Source organism: Sorex fumeus, unplaced genomic scaffold (genome assembly GCF_029834395.1).
Source record: "Sorex fumeus unplaced genomic scaffold, SorFum_2.1 ptg000050l, whole genome shotgun sequence".
NCBI classification, from domain to species: domain Eukaryota; kingdom Metazoa; phylum Chordata; class Mammalia; order Eulipotyphla; family Soricidae; genus Sorex; species Sorex fumeus.
This window is the reverse complement of record NW_026606107.1, coordinates 1,855,593-1,872,334: the sequence shown is the minus strand read 5'-3', so window position 1 is coordinate 1,872,334 and position 16,742 is coordinate 1,855,593. Positions and strand designations below refer to the sequence as shown.

The 16,742-nt window shown below is 40.9% G+C and overlaps 1 protein-coding gene across 1 annotated transcript in view; it reads left to right on the top strand.

The window, feature by feature from the left end:
- DRP2 (dystrophin related protein 2) overlaps positions 1–16,742 on the top strand; it is a 73,345-nt gene that overhangs the window by 35,184 nt on the left and 21,419 nt on the right. The window contains exons 3-12 of the mRNA XM_056124110.1: positions 1,828–1,991; positions 3,687–3,843; positions 7,249–7,369; positions 9,954–10,222; positions 10,591–10,737; positions 11,164–11,242; positions 13,156–13,216; positions 13,524–13,585; positions 15,462–15,536; positions 16,449–16,650. Of these exons, the coding sequence (XP_055980085.1) occupies positions 1,828–1,991; positions 3,687–3,843; positions 7,249–7,369; positions 9,954–10,222; positions 10,591–10,737; positions 11,164–11,242; positions 13,156–13,216; positions 13,524–13,585; positions 15,462–15,536; positions 16,449–16,650 (1,337 nt within the window). The remainder of the gene's footprint in view (positions 1–1,827; positions 1,992–3,686; positions 3,844–7,248; positions 7,370–9,953; positions 10,223–10,590; positions 10,738–11,163; positions 11,243–13,155; positions 13,217–13,523; positions 13,586–15,461; positions 15,537–16,448; positions 16,651–16,742) is intronic.

The window sequence follows — 16,742 nt, the reverse complement described above, 5'->3', positions numbered from 1 at the left end:
ACACTATGGCTGTCTTCCCAAGTATGTCACACACATTCCTCACTGACTCTGACGATGTTAGTGGAGGATAATGTTTATTTCCAAAGCCATCTTCCTGCCAGGCCTTGGGGAAATTGCTTACCAGGATTTTGTCACAAAAGTGGTCTGATCCTTTTTTCTACCTCAGAGGAGCGGTGGGCTTGGAGGCAGAGTGAGTTCTTTGTGTCTCCCCATGGAAAAGAAAAATAAATCAACAGAAACTACACTCTGTGTGCCCCTCCTCAGCACCCTGGAATGCCCAGTCCCACTCCTGCCATCCTTGCCAGCCTTGGATAGTGCTCCTGGCCCCGGTGTGGCGGGCCCAGTTGGGAGAGAGCCGGAATTCCCCAGGGACAAAGCTCTAATTCACCAGCTGAGCCCTGACAAGGCCGCCCCCTCTGGATTCCTGGAGGGTCAGTAAACAAACAGGGTGACAGCTCCCGCCTCCTGGCCTAGCTCAGCCCAGTCTTCCCTCCCTGAGGGAGCCTGCTTAGAGCCTGTCTGGACTTTGCCTGTCTGAACTCTGCCTGTGGCTCATCAGGCCCTGGGACTGGATTCTTACTGAGGCATAATCATGAAGTTGCTTGATCCTGTCACAGAGTCTCCAGAAAGCACAGGTAGGGCCGGCTCATGACAACTCAGTCACTGAATTAAGAGCTTTGCTTCAGAGTCTTCCAAAGCCTTGGCTTCTTGCTCTCTTCACTTTCATTGTGTTACTGCAGTATGTGTATGGAAACTGAGCTGTGGTTTTAAAGGGATGCTTGGTTTTTTTAAATTACCTGAATTTTCCTAGATTTTCCTAGATTTCCCAGTGTGGGAAGGAAGTAAAACTTGAGGAAAAGTGATGCTAATAGAGATGCATCTACTAGCAGAACCATGTTCTTTGCACAGGAAACCAGCAGGTAGACAAGGAAGGGGCAGGTGGGTGTCCTTAAGCTGAGCTTGAATGACATAACTGAGATTTCCTTCATAGCCCCTTTCCTTACTTTCCCTACTGGGTACTGTATAGGAGCAAACTAACTTCTTAAAGGTCATTTAGTACCAACAGTTTCTTTCAAGCCCCACAACACCCCACAGGGAAAGAGAATGGTGGACCCTTGAACTGAAGAGTCCAGGGTAAAACTTTGGCAGGCCCCCTGGAAGGTTCTTTCTAATACTAACTCAGGTTAAAATCCTTTGAAGATGTAATCCAATATGCTGCTTTTTTCTCAACTCATGAACGATAAATATTGTGTGCTTTATGATGATTTCCAGGCTTCCTAACTGAAGCATGAAATGTTACTGGTTGAGAGGGATGGGAAAACATCAAAACACAGATTCATTTTGGAAGTAGGACATCTACTTCCCAGTATAGTAGGACACCCACTGCTAGCTCTCTCTTGTTGGTCTCATTCTTTCTCTCTATCCCTCACTTCCCCCTCTCTCTCAGTCCCTTGGTTCTCTTTTCTAGAAGGTTGTATACACCATGATACCCTGAAGTAAAAGCCATTACTTCACCTTAAATTCTATGTTTGCCCGTTTTGGAAAATTTTGAGCATCTTCTTGCCTAGTACAAGTACTTCCTGGCTTATTTTGTAATATAAAGACTAATATTAGCAGTCAGTATTTATACATGACTGACCTATGCCATGAACGTATCTTGTAATAAAGAGTGTTGCAATTGGTCTTTTTCTATCTTCTTCACCTCCAAACTTACCTTGGGACTGATGAGGCCTCCTGTTCCCTTTTTCACACCTGTCCCATCCTTGGCTTCATACAGATCAGGGTGTGGCACACATTGGGGATCAAAAGATGTCTGTTTCTGTCCAGGTTAGAGCTGCTGTAACTGCCCCTACGCCTCCTCAGGATGGTGCTGGGGTTCCCTGCCTAAGCCCAAAGCTGTTCAGAGTGTCTATTGGTGCAGTAGGACCTCTGGAACCACCAGCCATGAATCTGTGTTGGAATGAAATTAAAAAGAAGTCGCACAACCTCCGGTAAGACTTGGATCCTTTAAGTGTATACTTCCAAGGAATGAGCTCAAATGGTCTTGGGTTGCTTTTGCTGCTGCAGTTTGATGTTTTTGTTTAGGTCTGTGTGTCATCCTTTTATAAATTTTACCATCGATGTATTATCCCTTTCTTACTCTGATACTGAGGAAAGAATCCCAGGTCAGAAGCAGGAAAGTTGCATTAGAGCTTTCTCTAAGTAGCAATGGCACCTTGCATAAGTAGTTTGAGTTTTCTGAATGTTAGCTTTCTGTTGTTTGGCTTTTTTAAAGAAAAAAGAGCAAGTGAGAGCTGCAAGATAGTACAGCAGGTAGGGCATTTGCCTTGCACACAGCCAATCCGGTTTCAATCCCCAGCATCCTAAACAGGTCCCTCAGCACCGCCAGGTGTAATTCCTGAACTCAGATCCAGAAATAACTTTGGAGCATTGTTAGGTGTGCCCAAAAAACAAATAAAGAAAAAGGGGAAAAAAGAGCAAATGGAGGAATAATTTCTGTCCTATTTCACAGGATAATCGTGATGATTCAAATACACTATAAAAATATCTGATCTTGAAAGCACATGAAAATAGGATCACTCCCTTCTTCTCTTACTTATACCTGTCCTCTCTAATGGTACTTCTCATCTACTCACTTTCCTATCCTTTCATGATCTCTCTTCCCATCCATTGGTTATTCCTCCCACACATTCCTCCCCAAACTAAAGCAAATAAGTAACATCCTAAAGGCAATTTCTATATAGGTTGTTAGTCTCCCTGCTCCATACCCATTTGTGTAAATACTCCCCCCACTGCACACATGTACACTTTCCCTCTCCACCTCCAATTATTAAAGAACAAATTATTTGCTTTTAGTGGCCTCTGATGAGCATGAAGCACCATGGAGAAGGTAAAAGAATGCAAACACTAGAACGAGAGATCTATGATTTAATCTATGAGTTCAAATCATAGAGCTCTAAGAAACTTAGCTGTGTGAACTGGACCATAGGAATGTCTGGCTATCTCACAAAACTTTGAGAATTAGTGAAAGCAATAATATAGGTAAAAGGCTTGCCCCAGGTATAAGGGAAGCAATGAATATTTACTTTGTACAATTAGGGGAATGGACTTCATGGTTGTACATAGCCTAGATTGGCCTTCTACTTCCTACCATTTGGCCCTCAGCCCATGGTTCATTTGTGTGGGAAGGCAAACAGAGACGATTATACAGTGCACATTTTCTATTTCTCTATATAAGTCCTCCATCTTATATTGCTCTCATTGTTTGGGATCCTTGGGCATTTTGTATAGATATGTATCTTTGTACAAATTGAGACCAACATTCAACCACCTGTTTTGCCCTTTTCCACTTACTGTATCCTCTCTTGCTCAAGGGACAGGTACTGAGAAGTCTATGTGGATGGTCAGTTTCGCATGATGAGTTCCTTCAGGGAAAGATTGAGCCAAACAGTTAGCACCCCTAACACCCTTGGTCAGACACAGCTGAACTAATTGATTTCTTAAAAATACAATATTCATGCATAGGTGTCTCAGGAATTGCTGTATGTGGCCAAGAGGGTGGATTCAATGAAGAAGCTTCTCTAAAAATATTACATATATTAAGGCCCTACATAAGTATTTTCTTGGAAAAATAAGTTTTGTGACTTAAAAAGTTTGAAATCACCAGTCTTACTCATTGTGTGCAGAGCTCGACTAGAGGCCTTCTCAGACCACAGTGGAAAGCTTCAACTCCCACTCCAAGAGATTATTGACTGGCTCAGCCAAAAGGATGAGGAATTATCAGCTCAGCTGCCCCTACAAGGTGATGTGGCCCTGGTGCAACAGGAGAAGGAGATTCATGCGGTAGGTTATCTGGGAAAGGATCCCTTCTGGCTCAGATAAACAGGCACATCTCTGCTTAGATCTATAGTAAGGAAAGGCAGAACTCTCTCCAATTGGTCTGTAGCTAGAATTCTACAGAATAAGTCAAATTTTTCCTCTCTGGACCTTCTAGCAAATATTGAACTCCCTTTAAATGCTGCCATGATTTTTAGTGAAAATGTGGGAAAATAAACATAGCATAAAGTAAAAAAAAATAAACCAATGAAATATATACAAGTGGAATCCAATTAAACAAAATTTATGTAGATGTGTATTTGTATATATACATGCACATAATAACATATCAAAATATTTGCAATGTTTAGTTCTAGGTGTTAAAATCATTTAAAGTTTATTCTTCATAATTTCCTAAAATTGTCTAATATTTATGTTATATATTACTTCTATAATCATATTCTTTAAAAGTTAATACAAAATACACCAAAAGAAATGGAGAATATCGTACTACGTGAGATCAGTCAGTGGGAGAGGTACAAGTGGAATGATTGCACTCATTTGCGGGGTATGAAGAAACATAAAGGTAAAGGTAAAGGCCCTCCCGTTGATCGTCGATTTGCTCGAGCGGGCCCAGTAACGTCTCCATTGGAGACTTTGTTGTTACTGTGTCTGGCATATCGAATACTCTCGGTAGCTTGCCGGGCTCTCCGAGAGGGGCGGAGGAATCGAACTCGGGTCGGCCATGTTGGCCGCGTGTAAGGCAAACGCCCTACCCGCTGTGCTATCGCTCCAGCCCATGAAGAAACATAGTATGTGTATAACACCCAAAGACAGTAGAAACAAGGGACAGAAGAAACAAGGGACAGGAGGACAAGTTCATAGTAGTAGGAAGCTTGTCACCAAGTGGGAGGGGGAGAACAATTAGAGAAGGGACCATTATGACAATGATAGTTAGAAATGATCACTCTGGACAAAAACTGAGTGCTGAAAGGAGGTAAAGTGATACACATGATACTCTTTCAGTATCAGTATTTCAAACCACATTGCCTAAAAGGAAAGAGAGAAAGAGGGAGAGAGAGAAAGTGCCATAATGGCAGGAGGAGTAGGCAGGGGCTGGGAAGGGGAGAGAAACTAGGAACATTGGAAACATTGGTGGCAGAAAATGTGCATGGTGAAGAGATGTGTGTTAGAATATTGTATGACTGAAAATCATGAACAAGGTCATTCAAAAAAATAAAATAGAAATATAATTATGTAATCAGAATTAGCATTAATTAATGCTGTAGTAGCTATCATTGCCATAAATTTATCAAATCAATAATTTCTTCATCTTAATTTACATGCCATATATCAACTATATCTCAATAAAATATGAATATAGAATAATATACTATGTGTAAAAAATGATAAAGGCATGCCACAGACTGTATGTTGACCAATAAAGGAGACAAATACAAAAGGAGTACATATGATTATAAGACTCCATTATAAAAATTCAAAAATAGGCAAAACTAATCAGTAATTAAAAGTCAGTATAGTGGTTAACTGGGAGGGAAAAGATGACAAAATGACTGAAAGGTCCAAGATAAACTCTTCTAGAATTCTCCTAGAGTTTGGGGTTCATTTGGGAGGGGGTGGTGGGCCACACATAGTAGTGATTAGTACTTACTCCTGGATCTGTGCTTAAGGATCATTACTAGCACTTCTCAGGGGACTATATGTGGTTTTAGGGATTGAGTCCAGGTGGTCACATGCAAGGCAAGTGCCCTAATCACTGTACTATCACTCTAACTCATGTTCTTTTTCTTAATTTAATTTTATTTTATTTTTAATTTTTATTAGTGAAATAACATGAGGTACAAAATTTTATTTTATTTTTATAAAATAGTTCACAATATTTGATTACATTTAATATTTGAATACCAATCTCACCAGCATTACACCTTCCCACAACCATATTTCATATGTTTCCATCCCAAACCCCAAACCCTGTCCCAAAGCAGAGCCAAAATAATTTATTTTGTACTGTTTGTTATGAATGATTCACTGAAAATGATCCAAAAAGGTGTCTTAAAGGAAAATGTGTGAACATTGTTGTATTTCACCCAGGAGCCATTAAGCCCTTCTATAAGAGATTACTAACATGTTGTTAAAGGTTGAGCCTTGTGTGCTTATTATCTGTAAAAATATATTTCCCCCTAGGATTCACAGCCATGCAGTCCAGGATAGGTTCACTCGTGGGTGACGCTAGACCCGAGCGTGTGGACAGCAGCCATGAACATGGCAGGGTTGAGTTCTGGAGGTTTCTGGCTACTGAGTCTGGCTCCCTTGGGGCGGGGAGAGACCTCACCTGCCCCCTCCCCCAGGTTGTCCCAAATGAAACAGCTTGGCGGGGGGTCTGGAGGCATGGCTATGGCATATCGTTTTGTGCTCTCTTCTGAGAGATTTATAATGAGTCTACAGATCGTGGCCATTGATGAGATTATATGGCACCAGCTAGAAGTGGCTTGTGGAGGTGACTGCCAAGTTGCCAGAAACAGGGGACATGATAGGAGGCCACCTATTTCCAGTTCCGTTGAACCTGGAGCTTTCAGTCACAGGTCCCGCATACCTGGTCATTCTGCAAATTCACTCCTGGGTGAGGCTTGACCCAAGCATGTGGACAGCATCCACGAGCACGACGGCAGTTAAGTTCTGGAGGTTTTTGGCTGCTGGATTGCCCTGAAAGAAACAGCCTGGCACAGAGTCCTTTTGTTCTTTTTCCTTTTAAATCTCAAATTCTGGTTACTGCAATGAAATCACTTTATGGATATATACAGAAATAAAAATTCTATACATTTTATGTGTATAAAACATCAGAAACTAATTTAAAAATTAATATAAAACCTGCCCATAGTGATTTTGGTTTCTCTAAGTCCCATGTAATGCAGCAGACTTTGAGTCTTCCTAAGGAACCAAGAAGTCCAGCCCCAAATATCTGCAATTCTCTATCATCCATACCTTCCAGTGTCAGAATTGTTCTTTTGTCCATAGGGGAGGGAGACTGCACCGCTTTTTGTCTGGGTAGTGATAGCACAGTGGGTAGAGCGTTTGCCTTGTGTGCGGCCAACCTGGGTTTGATTCCTCCATCCCTCTGGAGAGCCCGGCAAGCTACCAAGAGTATCCCGCCCGCACAGCAGAGCCTGGCAAGCTCTTCATGGTATATTCGATATGCCAAAAACAATAAAAACAAGTCTCACAATGGAGATGTTACTGGTGCCGGTTCAAGCAAATCGATGAACAAAGGGGGGTACAGTGACAGTGCTACCAAAGATATATAACTAAAGGATTAAGCTGCACTAGAGATAAAATGATTGCTAATTGCAGGATAGACTTCAAAGAGATTGAAAGCCTTTCATTCTCTGTTGACCACATTGCTAAACTTCACAGGCCTTCATGGAAGATGTCAAGTCTCGGGGTCCCTATATCTACTCGGTGCTAGAGTCAGCTCAGGCCTTCCTGTCCCAGCATCCATTTGAGGAATTGGAGGAATCTCATTCTGAGTACAAAGGTGAGTGATCTTCCTCTTTCCCTTCCTTCTTGATTGAGTCCCTAAATAACTTCCTGACCTCCCACAATCTCATTTTCCTAGCTGTTATCTAGGAAGGTGGTTTTATTCTAGGAGTCTTCAATGTTGGGGATGACCAAGGCTTGTATTAAAAGATAAAGCAAAAAGAAGAGTATTCAGAGTGGGAGACACCAGTGTACAACCCAAAGTTGCACGAGCCTGTCTCATCATGTTTGGCCTTCTAATGAAACATTAAAAAAAATTCAGTGCATCAATTTGATTCAGTAAATAAAAGTAATAGTGTCTCTTTTAAAGACATACTGTTTAGGAGTCAGAGAGATAGTACGTTAGGTAGGGTGCTTACTTTGCACACAGCTAACTTGGGTTCAGTCCTGGGAACCACATATGGTCCCCTGAGCCCCATCAGGAGTGCTCCCTAATAGCACAGCTAGTAGTAATCTCTGAGTACACCAGGCATGCCCTCAACTGACACTGTTTATTCCAACCACAGAGAAATGTGTTATCATGCTTTAATCAACTAGCAAATAAAAAAACCTTTTTAAACTCTGTAAAGATGATATTTGAGAAGAAAATCTATTGTGTTTCTATTGACCCTGGTGATTCTGGACTCTTTTGTCAGTAGAGAGGGCCACTCTGTGTCCATATCCAAATAAAGAGCAAGGTGGGATTGGTAGTGATTATGTCTCAATTTTTTCCCTTTCTCTGGTACCCCAAACTGGTCAGGATTTCCTTACTGGTTTGGGCTCAGGACCTTTTACTTGTCCTGCACTCTTTCTAATTACTAAGCTGTCTTTCAGACCATTTCTCATTGTGGATTCACACCAGGAAAGCTGTCAGAATCAGTAAGACTTCATAACCAGAAAGAGTCCCCTATTGTCTAAGAACAGCTGCAATTAGCCTGAAAGGACCCTGTGTTAATTGAACCTCTTTTGCATCGCACTTGGTTCTCTCTAGTTTTGAATTCCCTCTCAGTAGGAAAATCTTTTATTTTTATTAAATCTCTATTAGATAGAGTTTCAAAGTTGTTAATGATTGGGTTTCAGTCATACAATGTTCCAACACCCATCCCTTCACCAGCATACATTTCCCATCACCAACGTCCCCAGTTTTCTCTCCCACCCCCAAGCCTGCTTCTATGAGAGATACTTTTCCTCTATCTCTCTCTGTCTCTCTCTTTCTCATTTTCCTTTTAGGCACTGTGGTTTGAAATACTGTTATTGAAAGCATATCATGTATGTCACTTTTCCTCCTTTCATCACTCAGTTCTTGTCCAGAGAGATAATTTCCAACTATCATTCTTATGGTCCCTTCTCTGTTAGTAGGAAAATCTTTACTCAAGTTATATCCTGACAAACTTGAGTTAAGATAAGATCGAGAAATAATGAGATAATTACAACCACACTGAAGTCTTCAGGGTCTGAATCTACTTCAGAGGGAGGAAAAGGAAGCCTATTATACTTAAGGAGCCTGGGTAGAAAACCCATCAAATTTATATCAACTTCCTGGAAAAAGCCTTCGTAGTAAAATTCCTCTCTTCTATGGATAGAAGTAGGCAGCAGACAATAATGCAAGATCACATTCTAGGGTCTTATGAATAACTCTGGATGTTTGCCTTACTATACCTCTTTAACTTTTCTCCTTTCTCTGGTATCCCAAATAGTGAGCTGGTAAGGATCTCTTTGGTGTGATTAAGCTCAGGACCTCTTACTTGCTCTGAACTCTTTCTAAGTTTCTGAGCTGTCCTCCAGGCTCTTTCTCACTGTGGATTCATATCAAGAAAGCTGTAAGGATCACTGTTAGGATCAGACCTTGCAAGCAGCACCAATGTTTTAACTTGTGGTGTTATGTTTGTGCCAGGCAAGCACTTTAAGCCACTAGACCATCTTTCAGACATTTCTCCAGTGGGGATCACAAAAAGTAGTACTGTTCTGATGACCTCAGCACAGGTGGTGACAACCAGAGTTTGAACTTGGGAGCTTGTATTTGCCTTCAGCCATTAAGCTATATTTCAGGTCCCATCTTTTAACTGTTTTACTCCCTATTTGCCTTGCCCATTTAAAAGGTTATATGAGGAAATACATTCATCAATATAGAGTATATGGACAACAATAATATGGTCTCAACTGTGGCAATGGGCCCACAAACATATGTGGTGATAAAATTGCATAGAATTAAATATATATGCAACTGATTGTGGGTAAAACAGAAATGATAAAAAGAATAGTAGATTGACTCAATGTTGATATCCTGATTGTAATATTTAACTATAGTTTTGCAAGGTGTTTCTATTTGGAAAACTGGGTCAAGGGTACATAAGAACTCTGTAGTGTTTCTTATGTGAATTTGCATTTCTTATGTGAATTTCTCATGTGAATTTGCACTGAGTTCAAAATAAATTTGTATTTAAAAATACCTGAATGTGCAAAAGGGGCTCAACAATGAAAAATATGCATTCGTGTGTATTAACATATACACAAACACACACATATTTTACAAATGACTACCTTTTTCTCTGTCTTTCCCTGGGTTTTCTCCTGTCTGGCCTGCATTCCCATTGCCCTCGCAGATACCTCTCCCAGACAGCGGATCCAGAATCTTAGCCGCTTTGTATGGAAGCAGGCAACAGTGGCTAGTGAACTATGGGAGAAGCTGACAGCCCGCTGTGTGGACCAACACCGCCACATTGAGCGCACACTGGAACAACTGTTGGAAATCCAAGGGGCAATGGAAGAACTAAGAGCTACACTGGCTCAGACCGAGGAAGTGCGAGGCACTTGGGAGCCCATTGGGGATCTTTTTATTGATTCTCTTCCAGAGCACATCCAGGCTGTTAAGGTAGGCTGGCCCCCTCAACTGTCCTCAGTCATCCTGAGATCTGACATTCCGATCAGATGCTGATAGTGTTAGTGATGCTGAGACTCCATTGTTGGCTGGACTACAACTGAGACTGTCCAAAGTCGTGTGCGCTGTGTGGTTTAGTTGACTCCTCCACTGTCCTATTATTGCTTTCTTTTTCCCTGATATTTTCTACTAGTAGGAAGGCAAGAGTGATAACAAATTTTGACTTTTGAAATAACATTTTAAATAATAGTTGTACTCGTTGAAATTAATCTGTAGGTATACAGGGAGGAGTTCATGTAAATGACTAATGATTCCTCTTTCCAATTTTCTTTTGCTGTGGAACTTGGTTCCTGATTCTATAGTTATTCAAAGAAGAATTATCCCCCATAAAAGATGGAGTGAAGCTAGTGAATGATCTGGCCCATCAGCTTGCCATTTCTGATGTGCACTTATCAATGGAAAACTCCCAGGCCCTGGAACAAATCAACAGCCGATGGAAACAGTTGCAGGTAAACAATAAGCCATGAAGACAAGCCCTCCTTATATAACCAGGTTCGAGTGTGACTCCTCCATTCCCAAAGGAAATAAAGAGAAACTGAAATGAAAACTAGATGGAGAAAAATTTAAAAAAAAATTAGGGCCAGGGAACTGACTTCTTAATCTCTAAGGTATAAGGTGACTGAAATAGTGATCTGAGAAAGCTGTGTACAATTGGGCACTCAGAATAGACTGAGTGAGCAGCAGAGGAAAAGGAAGTAGCATTGAATTTGGATACCCTTCTCTGATCCTTGAGAGTGCTATGGAAGGACTAGAATTGAGTGATGGTGGCAAGAATGGGAATGAGTTGAGCACCAGCCTCTGGGAGAGTTTGCCATGATTCCCAACAATTCTATGCTCAATATCCATGCCTGACTTTGTGCTTATTCTTTCTATAGGTTTCAGTTGCTGAAAGGCTCAAACAGCTCCAGGATGCTCACCGGGACTTTGGGCCTGGGTCACAACACTTCCTCTCCTGTACGTGAAAAAAACTTGGTAAAACCTTCACCATCTTCTGAGAGTATATTGTCCATTGGGGTCTTGGTGGGAATCCAGTATACTTGAACTTCTCTAGGAAGCACTAAGGATAACACAATGTAGCATAGTGGTTTAAAGGACAGTCTCTCACTCTCAGGGATGGGGCTCAGCAGTAGAGCACTTGCCTTGCATGTGTGAATCCCAGGATTTGATCCCTCTCACCACACACAAAAGATAAATAAACAAAGGAACAAGCTCTTGAATCAGAGACAGTTCTGAATCATGTCTTCTTAACTTAAAAACTTTGCAAACCTGACAAAAATAACTAAATATTCCTGAGTCTCAGTTTTTCCATCTTCAAAGAGAAGGAATATTGCCTAGATAATATGGTTGTGGAAATTAGATTATTTTGCAACAATTAGATAGATAGATAGATAGATATAGATATATATATAGATATAGATATTGTTTGCAGGCCACTCCTGGTGGTGCTTAGAAACTTACTCCTGAATTAATGTTCAGGGGGGGTCACTCCTGGTACTGCTAAGGGAACCAAGTGGTGCCCAGGATCTAACTCAGGCAGCCTGCATGCAAAGCATGGACTTGGGCTCTTGACCTAGTTTAGTTCTCTGACCCTCAACAATACTGTACTCTTTGACACACTGGGACTATATTAGTGAAAAAAAGGCACGAGTCCTTAGATTAATAGAGTTTATATTATTATAGTGGGAGGAAACCAGAGTAGGCAATATATGTGTGTATGTATATAATTGAATATATTTTTAATTGGTGCCATAGGGCATGGATAGGGGATGTAAGACTTAGGAGGAAAGGCATTGCAATTTTGAGTAAATTGATCAATGAATAGCATGAGTGGGTGGTAACTGAGCAAAAACTTGAAGGAGAGAAGGAGAAAATGAACCATGTGAATATCTGAGGGAAGAGCATTCCAGATAGAGAGAAAAGCTACTCTCAGAACCCTAAGGCAGAGACATGTCTGAAAAGCAGCAAGGAGATCCATATGTAAGTGAGAAAGGAGGGAGGGAGTAGGTAAGAACTTTGATTTGTATTTCAAATGGAATAGACAATCTTTGGAGAGACTTGAGGATACCAATGACATGATCTGACTTAGGTTTTAATAATATCAGTGTGTGAGGATACAAGATTGGAAGCAGAGAGACCCAATAGGAAGGAATTGGGTAATCAGGATGAGGGATCATGGTGACCCAGATCAGAGTTGTAGCAGTAGAAATGGTGGGAACATACAGATACGAAATTAGATGTATGTGCCAGATATTTTTATAGCACATAGTTGGAGAGCAACAATGGCAGTTAGATCAACTCTTATTGATTACTGGCAAAAAGCTATACCTGGAGATGGCTCTTGTACCCAGAAAAACTGCACTGAAGAGGTAGGCCAGGCATCTGAGCCTCTCCTGGAGCACTCAGAAGATAAAAACATGAAGCAAAAAGAGGCATCCTTTTCCAGAGTGCCTCCCTAAGAGAAGTTCCCCCTACTATACCACAGGGATGAGAAGCTTTACATTCTAGGCTTTGACAATACCCACCCCAGGGGAAAGTACTGCCCACTTCATATCCACAGTAACACTCCATCTGCCTTAAGCTAAAGGAACAGAAATAACAGCCTTCTCAGGGAGAAAATTGTCAGGGCAGCCAAAGTCAGGTATTCCGGTTCATGGCTTTGCTGTGTCTCTGGCACATGTGACTTGCCCTAACATCAAGGAGAGATGTGTTTGTTAGAAAAATTTTCCCTACCCACACAGGCTGTTTAGAGATGGCAGTTAGAGTAAGGTATCCCCTTTTGGATTTGATCACATCTTCTAGAGGATGAAATGGGGTGCTTAGAGAGCATTAGTAGTTAGCTTCTTTCTCTTTTACTTTTCCCTTACCAGCATCTGTCCAGATTCCTTGGGAAAGGGCGATTTCACCCAATAAAGTACCGTACTACATCAAGTGAGTAACCATCTGAACAAAACCATATCAGTCACATGACCCTCCCCTCCTACACCTGTCATTTTTTACCTGTTTCTATCATGCCTATTCTGTTGGGATTTATCTATCCAGTCCAAGTTTTCTCCTAATCATCTCAAAAACTCTACTTGGGTAAAGGGTAACCCTTGTGCTTTGGGATCTTCAGGGTTCACTCACAGATCCTGCAACTTCTTTCATCCAATCTTTCATTTAACAGTGTATGCATGGTGTGGGCAGGGGAGTGGGGCAGCATGGAATCTGGTGCTAAAATTAATATTTTTGTTTAAAGCCACCAGGCTCAGACCACATGCTGGGATCATCCCAAGATGACAGAGTTATACCAAACCCTAGGTAAGAATATTGGGCACCTGCATAGAATGAAGAGCTACACAGTTGCCTTTGTACTGTGAGAGTAATGGAAAACTCTTTATCTACAAACCAACTGAGGTGTAAATGAATGCCTTTTCCTTGGCCTTCTCTGGATAGAGGACTTCCCCCATGTCCTCTCTGCACCTATCTATAGAAGCTCTAAATTTTCCCTAGATGATTTTATTATCACATTAGGGAATTAGCCTTATTGATTTGAACCAGATCTTACTTTGAAAGATACTGACCAGGCTTTTACTAGTGTGACTCTCTTGTCTAATAGGAGAAGCTCATCATGAGGTTACAGCTTACCTATTTTGCTGCAGGAGACTGTAGTCCATTCGGTTTTGCTGCTGAAGAAAGGTCAATTGTATATGCCAATGGTTTTCAACTTTTTCTAATTATTTTTTATTTGTCTACAGTGATTTATTTATTTTTATGTAGGAGTACTGCTATTTATTCAGCCACTGATTAGCTGATTGAATTGTGCATGAACTCCAAGCTACAGTGATTTATAAAGTTATTTATAGTTGAATTTCAGGTTCACAATATTCTGACACCTATTTGGTCTTTAACCTTTTTATACCTGATGACTAGCACTCATCTGCAGACAGGCAGATGAAAACCACTGGTAAAGCACCATTTATTCATCCAGTCTATGGCTGATGGACATTTAGAATGTTTCTAGTTTGAAGCGAATAAGAACAGCACTGTTAAAAAGTTCTTGTGCCAATCAATTGGTGTACCTGGATGTGTTTTCAGTATGAAACTCAAAATAATTTTAGTATGTTGTGATGAGCATCTCTTTTCTTTTTTTGCTTTTCTTTTTCTTTATGTTTTGGGCAACACCCAGCAGTGCTAAGGGGTTTCTCCTGACTCTACACTCAGGAATCACTCCTGGCAGTGCTTTGGGGACCATATCAGATGCTGGGGATCAAACCCCAGCTAGCCACATGCAAGACAAGCACCCTACCCACAGTGCTATCTCTCTGGCCCTGAGCATCTTCATTGAAGTAGACTAAAAATATGAAAGTACAATAGAATTTCAGTGGTAGTGGTATTTTGACATCAACTTTGGTGTGTTTTTTTGCTTTACCAAATCAATAGGTAGTGTTTCCTGAACTGTCAATTTCTTTCTTTATATATACATATACACACACACATACATATATACACATCTATGTCTAGAGAATGGAGCACCAAGTAAAGAGTGTTGGGAGGATCCTCCCAGGATAGGAGATGCCTGCTGAAAGTAGACTGTGGACCGAACATGATTGCCACTCAATGCCTCTTTTGCAAACCACAGCACCCAAAAGGAGAGAGAGAATAAAAGGGAATGCTCTGCCACAGAGGCAGGGTGGGATGGGGGGATGGGCGGATTGGAGGGATACTGGGATCATTGGTGGTGGAGAATGGGCACTGGTGGAGGGATGGGTACTCTATCATTGTATAACTGAAACCCAAGCACCAGAATTTGTAAGTGTACAGCTGTACCTCGTGGTGTTTCACTAATAAAAATTAAATATATATGTATATATATGTGTGTGTATATGTACTGGACCATAATAAAGAGTTAACTTTTTATGTCTTGTGATAAAAAATATTTGAAAATTGCTGCTCTGGGACACATAGATAGCTGTATTGTAGATGCACAGGTGTTCTATTTTTCTAAGTAATACAGAGCTGTTTCCTACTTATATCAGCATACATTTCCACTAGCAGTTCTCGTTCATCCATATCTTTGCTGACACTACCATCAGACTTAATTTTTTGCCAGTATCTGGAAGGTGTAAGATGGCATATTATTGTGGTTTTAATTTGCAGTTCCCTGCTTTAAATGGGTCTTTTAAATTATTTGCAGCTGATCTGAACAACATTAAGTTCTCAGCTTACCGCACTGCCATGAAGCTACGTAGAGTCCAGAAGGCACTGCGCTGTAAGTCTTCCACTGCCCTTCCCTCAGGGCTTTCACCTCACTCCTGACCTTTCTATTATATTAGATGTTTACTATTTTCATGCACTTTAGCCAGGGTTGTTGGTATACTTGATAGGAACACTCTATAGCCTAAGATAAGCTGTTGTGGACACCTGCTCTTTCCATGACCCTTATGTTATCCTCAAGTTCCAAATTTATTTCCAAATTAACCCATGTTATTCTTTACTGACAAAGGTTGATAATCAAGTGGCTGTTCTTATGGCAGAAAGTATCCCAAATCATGGTATGGAGCCACCAGGGGTGTATATCCTTCTACCATCTTGGAGTCAAAGATGCTTCAACAGCAACAGAACTGTTAAAGCAAATACAGTGGATAGAGGGCAAGATAGCTGCAAGTATAATGTGCTTTCTGGCCTTTCTCAGAGGCACTGATCATTGAATCTTCCTGGTCTAGCACGTCAGGATAGACTTATCCAGCATTGTGGGTAATTCAAAGTTCTCCTAAGGTAGCCAGGAATACCTGAGCTTTTATAGCTAGTACACAGATTCTTGGGATTCATGGACATATGAATATGCATATGCAGTGAAATCTGTACAAAGACAGAAAAACAATATAGTATTTGATTACATGGTAACTATTACACCAAAGAAGACAAGACAGGATATTCCACTATCTTAAACTTGATGACAAAAAATATATAGACATAGGAACATTTGGGTTAATTTAAGGTATTTTTTTCTGCCTTCATCATTCTTGGGATAAGGGGCTTAATAAAATACAAACTATATCATTCTTACAAGTTATTGGTATAAAAACTGAATCAATTTGGTGACAGTAATAACCCTGTGTGTTTGTCTACTTCTGGGGATCTACTTTGGATTATACTCTCTGAATCTTCCTTTCCTTCCCAGTGGACTTGGTAACTTTAACCACAGCCCTGGAGATCTTCAGTGAGCATGATCTGCAGGCCAGTGAGCATGTGATGGATGTGGTGGAGGTAATTCATTGTCTGACTGCCTTATATGAACGACTAGAAGAGGAAAGAGGCATCCTGGTCAATGTGCCACTCTGTGTGGACATGAGCCTCAACTGGCTTCTCAATGTTTTTGACAGGTAAGGGCTTTTAGATCTGATAGTTTCCAGAGTGAAATTCAGTGGGATATCTGGAGTAGGCATGGTAGGAACTACTGTTCTCTTAGTGGATG